This window comes from Amblyomma mixtum, chromosome 2 (assembly GCF_055824585.1).
Source record: "Amblyomma mixtum isolate Tamu chromosome 2, ASM5582458v1, whole genome shotgun sequence".
In the NCBI taxonomy this organism is placed as follows: Eukaryota; Metazoa; Arthropoda; class Arachnida; order Ixodida; family Ixodidae; genus Amblyomma; species Amblyomma mixtum.
The window spans coordinates 11,818,003-11,826,181 of NC_143013.1; the positions used below are offsets into that span (position 1 = coordinate 11,818,003).

At 48.4% G+C, this 8,179-nt stretch overlaps 1 protein-coding gene across 1 annotated transcript; it reads right to left on the minus strand.

Annotated features, from left to right (window-relative positions):
* Positions 1–217: 217 nt before the first annotated feature.
* Positions 218–2,251, minus strand: LOC149358431 (neprilysin-1-like). Its single transcript, XM_089568839.1, has one exon. It carries the CDS (start codon positions 2,249–2,251, stop codon positions 218–220), a length of 2,034 nt encoding a protein of 677 aa, XP_089424965.1.
* Positions 2,252–8,179: the final 5,928 nt, after the last annotated feature.

The window sequence follows — 8,179 nt, forward strand, 5'->3', positions numbered from 1 at the left end:
TTACAAGAGAGCCGCTCTCTGTCTTGGTGGTCTTACTCTATATCGAGCAGCACTCTCACTATATATCGCTAAGCGGAGCAGAGGGGTTCGTTTACAAAGCATATTGAAAAGGGACGTCAGAGAATGATTTACGTTGTAAAAAATTAAGAGGTCCACTTATAAGTAGAAGGAAAAGTAAAATATGTACACAAATAGAAGCCGAAACCAACTAGGTCATTCAAAAGAAGGAGCACTTCTCGTCCGGATTCATTGCGTCGCCGGAGCTGCAGCCAAAGGTGGTGGCGAATCTCTGCGAGTGGCGCAAAGGTACATTGCACGGGTCGCCGTTGCTGTCGATGGCGCAGGTCATGAGGCAGTACGTCATGAAGAAGACCTGATCGTCCACGTAGTCTTCCAGTCCCATCAGAGGGAACACGTCCACGATGCCTTCCTTCCTAATAGCTGCACGGTACGCGTGGAACGAGGTGCGCACGGCCAGCGCCAAAGAGGCCAATGGGCTGACATTCCCGTCCGACGGCGGATCTTGCGGGGAAGAAGCCGTGGACGAAGCGGCGCCGAGGTTACATTTGACTCGCTTGTCGAATTCCTCGCGGCCATTTCTCCACCACGGCTCTTCCTCGCCTTTCTCGTTGTACAGTACGCCACGCGCGTCGAATGCCCGCACCATCGCAGCCGCCAGGATCGTTCCCAGGGAGCCGTAGATCATGGCGAACGAGCCGTCAGAGTAGAGCAACGGAGGCTCGAGGGCGCCGACCTCCATGGACACGGTGTTGTAGAAATAGCTGTAGTGACTGGCCGCCTGAGCACTGCTGAGCTTTCTGCTGAAGATGGTGACGAAATCATCTTTGTCCATTGTCTTTCGGAACGTCTTGGCCATGTTAATGAAGTTGTCCATGAACGACTTGCTGACCGCTGGGAACTTTTTGTACAGCGCGGCCAGGCTGTAGCTGGAAAAGAAGCGGTCGTCGGGCAACATGTATCTCCAGATGTTATCCAATTTAGCGTAGGTCTTCTTTTTGGTCACGTCATCGATCCACGAGGCGTTGGCGAAGTCGCTCTTTAATTGGACTCTAACCTCTTCGAAAAAGGTGTTTATATTATTACGCAAGGTTTTGGTGAACCGCTCGTGTATGTGCTTGGCCGACACAACCAGACCGAACGTATCCTCTACGTGTTTCAAGCAGGTCAGTTTTGTGATGGTCTCGAGCGTAGTAGCGTCGCCGTTTGTCCACAGCTCTGGTTTGCCAAGAACCCTCCATAGGTACATGTGAATGAACATCCATGAAAGGCCCATCCGAAGCGATGCTTCAGGCACCTTTTCCTGCAAGTGCTGGAGACGCTTAAGTATGTCGGGGTGTTTGATTAGTACAATGTCATCTTGCTTCCATGTGTACTGGGGGCTGTAAATTTCATTCAGGTGTCTCAACCACCGATCCCCTCCAGACTTCATATCCAGGTCAACGTCCTTGAGCTTCCGCCTGTCCTCGTAACTGGCGTCTGCTGTGAACGCAACAGTTGCGTTGATTATAATCTGAGTATACTTCTTTAGTTCCATGATGCCACTTGGCGTAGGCACACCCAGGTAACCGGTGTGTTCCTTGACAAGCGCTGCAAACTGCTCGTCCGTACGGTTTTGCCACTTGGTAGTCCAGTCCCCGCTGCTGATGTACAGCGCCTTGGACCGGCCGCGGTACGCGGGCATAACATGAACTTTAAACAATAGATTTATGTTCCAGTTCACCGACAAGTTCAGCAGGATCTTCAGCGGGGGCATGTTGAGTTTGCTCCTCTCCGGCCACTCTTCGGGCCACGTAAGGCCAAGGTCCTCCTTGAAACGCTTGAACTTCTCTATCTCACCCTTCACCAAATCATCGGGCACGGCAGCCACGCAGCTGTTGAAGTACTCCAGTGCCAGAGGAACCGGGGCCCCCTTGGGATCTGCCTGCAGTTCTTCCATGGCGGCCTTACGCGTTTCAGCAAATATCCGTTCAATCATGGAACTCTCGCCTCCAATCGGCTTCCAGGAGCCGCACACGAAGCTGTAGAAATTGGAGCACGGCTCGACGTCGCTGTTCATGGCGCTCTTCAGCTCTTTGGCGTGCCTTAGGCATCCTGGCTTCTCGCATAAAGCCACCCTGGGAGCTCGCTTTACCCATTTTGCAATCATCACACTGGCGATTATCATAGCTGCTACGGCGACACTGGCAAAGACAGGAACCAACTTGGATCGGACACGCACAGGTGGTGACATTACCGGAGGGCCCTGGGAGTAAAAGAGTGCGACTGTGACGACAAGGCAAGGAAGGTAACGGGTTGCGAAAATTCACCGATATATAAAAGTAGACTACCTGTCATAACTGCTCAGCAGGAAAAGCTTATGTGCGTTCATGCTTTTGCGCTAATAGCAAGTCACCAGCCCACAGGAGCCTACTCGCTGTGAGGAGGAAGCTGCTGTCGTCCTGCCCAAGGTACGAGCCCGAGCACTGGACCTCTCCTTAGCTCCATCCAACTTTCTCTACGCTACACACCTGCCTTCGCTTTGTTTTGAACTAATCTTTTAACGTGGTCTTATCTATACTTTCTGTGAGCATACAGCTTGGTTGCTACTCCTATTTTTGACTCCCTCGCCAAACCAAACCAAGCGCCGTCTGAGGCATCAAACGTTTCTACAGCACTGGTCAGTGCGGCGCTGTTGATGCTGATGACGAAGCAAGCGGGCCGCGAGAGTCGGCCAAGCCCGAGGCAAACTGGATTTTCCCTCTATATCACCTTAGGCTTATCTGCCTGCGTATTTCGTGACGAATGCTTACGAGATGTGTTTACGACCTGGATCAAGAATATTGCGGGAACATTTTCTCCTACAGTTTTTCTTATACTTGAGGTCGCACATCTCCAATATAATACTATACCCGTGTACTGTGCGATGTCAGTGCACGTTAAAGAACCCCAGGTGGGAGAAATTTCCGGAGACCTACTCTACGGCGTCCCTCACAGCCCGAGTTGCTTTGGGACGTTAAAACCCAATAAACCTAAACCTAAAATAATACTCTAAGTCTATAACCAAACAGCAAGCGTGGCGCGGTTTGTACGAGTGACGGACAATTAAAGGTGAAAACTGTACATCAGAAGCACAGCGACAGGGCATGTTTGCTCTGTAATAGCAGACGTCCTAGCTGACACGCCGTAACATCGAGGGAAAGGTGCGAGCTAGACGTCCCGACATCCTGGACTTCACCGTTTGCGACCCCGTGGGTGCTTCATCTAGCACTCTCGGGCACTTCGTTATTGCGATACCACAGAAGATATTCTCAAAAGCTTCCATGCAGTTGTCCCACGTACATGTGGGACAAACGCAATCTCGTTTTCCTGTTCCCTCCACCAGGGTGATGCGAGCACTTCTCTCACGGGAAGTGTCGTCCAACTTACATTTCTATTTTCTCTTCACCTTCATCCTTGTCAAGTATGCTAGTCGATTTCACTGGTCAAACTAAGTCCTCGACCTCACTTCAATGTAAAGACTGGTTACGTGAGCTGTCTGCGCCAATTTGCAAAGAGCATGGCTTCAGTGAGTAAAAAGTGGGTTTTCTACTCAATCGGGACGTAAGACACTGCTATGATGAGCCAGCCATATTTCTCGTTCACTGTGCGTCAGTATTGTTCCAGAAAAGTGCACTCAACTTCATCAATCCGCTGGTAGAGTGCTGTCCAGTGTAGTGTGACCCGAAGGTTCATTAGCAATGAACGCACACCACTGCATGGTGGGCGAATGATCATATCTGTGGGCTTTCGGCCCACTAAATTAAAACGGCGTAATAGCGTTGGCATAGTTTCAAGCAATGCATGAAAATCTGTCGCGCTAATCATCATCATCATCATCAGCCTGACTACGCCCACTGCAGGGCAAAGGCCTCTCCCATGTCTCTCCAATTAACCCTGTCCTTCGCCAGTTGTGGCCACCATATTCCCGCAAATTTCTTAATCTCATCCGCCCACCTAACTTTCTGTCGCCCCCTGCTACGCTTGCCTTCTATTGGAATCCACTCCTTGCCTTCGCATTACATGCACTGCCCAAGCCCACTTCTTCCTCTTGATTTCGACTAGGATTTCGCTAATCATTCAATATCAATTGGTATCTCGTTTAACGTGCGCCGCTGTACTCTTACAGCGAGCGAGCACGTATGCTTGTGTCGCCTCCTGCAAAGCTGGGACATGAAGCGACACTCCCAAAGCGAGTCGACTAAGGGTATGGGGACGCCGTAATGAAGGGCTCCGGAAATTTCGACCACCTGGGGTCGAAAGTCGAAATTTCTGGAGCCCTTCACTAGGCGTCTCTTTTCTGTTGGACGGCTAAAGTTAATGAAGCAAGTTAATGAAGCAAGTGTGAGTCGATACTTAAGTATGACTTCCCGTCTCTTACCGATGTGGCATCAGGTAGGGGAAATAGATCGACAGCGTTCTTCTCCTCAGTCTTCTGAAACGAGAAATAAAAAGGGTCAGATTTGCACAGGAAGGCACATCTTAATATATCCGCGCATCCTTTCAAATCGCTGAAAGGATTTTTTTTTTTCTGCTAACAGCCGAAAAAAAAAAATTACCGACGATTACGTTACTTCCTAATGCGAAATTTGAGCGCAGCAAATAAGCTGTTTCACCTTTTCGATAGATTGAGGCAAAGAAATCGAGCAACACATGTATGCGCTATCACAGAATTTTTTTTTTTTTTTTCACACGTATTCCTTTAACAAAGACTCCACTAACAGTTCTTGACAGTCATGAAGGAAGCTTTGTGGTCGGAGAAATAGACTGATATATGTTCGACTTGGTACACCAATGCTTGATTCTCAAAGACGAGATCTATACAAGTGCCTCGCGAGGTTGTCACAGCCGTGGGACGCGTTACGAGCGAGAGGAACGGGATGTTCTCCCGCATAAGTGTTAGAAAATTGCTGTTTGTCTTTATGTCAACATTAAAGTCCCCCACTACTAACATCGGTGTGGATCGATGGACGGTTAATGCGAGTTGCAGGAAGTGCACGACGTCTTTCGTGAGTGCGGTAGGGGCGAAGTAGGCAGCTACTACCAGCAAGCCGTTGGGCAACTTTGCGGCGCACAGTTCGCCAACTTCATGTGACGTGCCAAACATTTCGACTGGTATTGCAGAGAGACCTGTGCGCAAGTAGATAGCGACTCCCGCCGCTCTGTTGTGGTCTCTGCGAGCACCGCAGCAGTGTAGGAAATCTATGATTTCGAGAGGCTCTTCGGGATCCATCCAGGTTTCAGCAAAGCAAAGTAGAGAGGAATGGCGCAGAATGTGATCGTGGTGTACGTCCTTGGCATGTGCGGCAAGGGAGCGTACGTTAAGAATGTGGTTGTGAATGATGAATCAAGTGCTGCCAGCGAATGACGCGTCCATTGGCTGTCTGCGTGTGTTTGGTTAACATGTTAAGCTTCGCCTGTAAGAGTGGAACGCGACAGCGTCTTGCAACGCTGCCAGGGAGTCCACAGAACGCCATCGCCAATTCGGCTGTACGCCTTGCTGGACGGTAAATTTAATTTTTGAGGAAAGGAAATGTATCTCTCTCGCATATCTGGGTGGACACCTGCACCTCGCCGTAAGGGAAAGGGGGAAGATGGGAGTGAACGAAGACGCCGTATTAGCTAGACGCGCCTTTGTTCATTCCAAACCATTCAGCTGGCATTACGGAGTGGCTAGCGTGCTCGTATCGCACTCCGGAGACCCTGGTTCGATTCCCCAACTCGACCAATTTCGTTCTCGGTTTTATTGATTTATGCGGTCTAACTAGAAAGGTTAATTAGGCTATTTCATATTTATATTATTGTATTTCTATCCATCGTGTTCTGTCATTAACCTGTCAATTGTTGGAACTGTCTAGGATGTTCGACACAACGTATATGAAACGAGCAACGTCTAACTGAGTGGGGAAGTGCGTGGTGGTGGAGGGAACGCGGATTCGTACTTATCTGTTTTTTTCAGCAGCGTCTCCTTCCGCGGACGCTGTTGTCGCTGCGGCGCGCGTCTTTCTTTTCTTTTCTGCTGACCTCTTCATTCTCCTCTATATTAATTAGGCTAATTGATTAATTAAGCAATTAACTAAACTCAGTCCAACTTAGTTGCAGCATCACTATACGATCCATTTGATTGGTTGCATGGTTACTAGCCAAAGTACAATTGGCCCCATTAGAAATTCGCGCACTGTGACGTCACGAGCATTTCGACCAATTGAAAAGCGTGACATTGGGGGCGGAGCTGGTTACGAGGCCGACGCCGACGACGACGCGAAACCCAGGAACGGACGCCAAAGAGCTGCGCTCTAAAAAGCAGGGTGGAAAATGGTAGCAATACGTATAAAATCCCGTAATTTGAAGACGCCCGCGCAGCTACAAACGCAGACATATATGTTTCATAGTCCTTTATATTTTCATACGATTTCAGCAGCGCGACCACGGTTAGGAAAAGACAGAAGGCGGACAGGACAAAGCGCTGTTCTGTCTTTCGTACGTTTTATGCTGTTGGAATTCGACGTAGAGGCATGTGCCACCTACGGCAGATGTTGCCAGGAAAACGAGGTCGAGGTAATGGGGCAGCGAGTAGCGACGAGCCCGGTAGCGCAGGTGGAACAGACAAGGTCACGTGGCACTTGCGCCATTGAGTGACGTACGTTGAAGCGCGTTGCATTGGGCGCGGGCTTTTCAGAAGCACGTGTCTTTTGACGCGAGATGGCTACAGTTTGTTGAACTACAAGGTCGAGGATAATCACGTTATCAAAATTCTAAAAAATGATATGGCTATAACTAACGGTCGGCTACAAATCTCTAACCAGGTGCCTAACTATAATAGTTAAAAAATTAATCGGCAGAAATTAGTTAACCAGATTAATAGTTACTGTTCACCTAGCTGTTTTGTGATGTGCGCCAACACTAGTATTACTGTGCCCAATAATTCTGGACAAAAGCATTTTTGAGCGGGAAACCGTTTATGAACGCAATTTTTTCATATAAAATAAGATTTCGCTGTAACAATCAATATAGCCGCAGATCACCCGACGGCAGTCTTGCATTTTTTATATATATTAACGTTTTTGCTTTCATCAAAAGCGTTCCACATTGGTCCTCTACGGCAGTCTTAACTGTTCGATGCGAACGATGGAAACACTTTAAAAGAAAGATTTTGCTACATATCAGAAGAATGAACCATTACCTTCAGTGTTTCCATATCAATGTCTTACAATGTTATAATTTTCAATATTTTTGTCCCACAATATTAGACGTTGCGCGAAAAAGCCGGAAGTTTTTGAATCCGATCTGTACGCAAAAGGGCATTCCTCCGTCCCATTATCGCAGGGTTGCGTTTCCGTATATGGATGCTCACGGGATTGAATGAATTGAATGAAACTGCGGTAATAAGCGACAGAAACGAACAAGCACAGTGGCTGCCGCGCCACAAGCAGGCGGTAACCAACAACAAATAATCTGAAAAGTTCATGTCTTCTCCGACCAAGATGCTCACCTTGCCCCCTTTAGGCTTCGTGGCCGACGTCATCTTGGATCCTGCTGACTTGGAGAGTTTCTCGTGGTCTCGTTTTTCGCGGTCTATTTTTGACCGTTCACGTTTCTCTTGGTCATGTTTATCTTGCTTTCCATGCTTCTCCGGAGCTTTCTGCGCTCCAACGATTCAGTGAAAAAAGAAAATCATTTGGGATCAACACCTTAGGAAACGCAAGAGATAAGCAGTTTATGAAATACTCTGACTCTCATCGCGTAGTACGGGAGACTGACAGACCTTCCATTCGACTACACGCATAAGCCAAAACACCTCCAGCGTTTCCTGTGCGTCGCCATGTTCCACACTCTGCGCACACATCACAAGCAGTGCAGAGGCGATTTCACGAGCTCTCTTCACTTGTTCCCAAAGTCCAAAGATTGCATGTGCCTTGACTTCTGCGTGTAGGCGATGGAAAGGCCTACATAATCTTGCATGCCCGTTGCCGAGCAGTGGAATTTCTTCCATCCTTCAGCTTTACCGCTAGAAATTACGAGGGGATGAAAGCACCGGTAAGCGTACAAGAGAGTATAATTACAACTGACATCTAAGTGCAACCACTAAGCCACAAAGGAAAACCATACAATTCTTTGTCGCTTGAAGAGACGCTGAGGACAA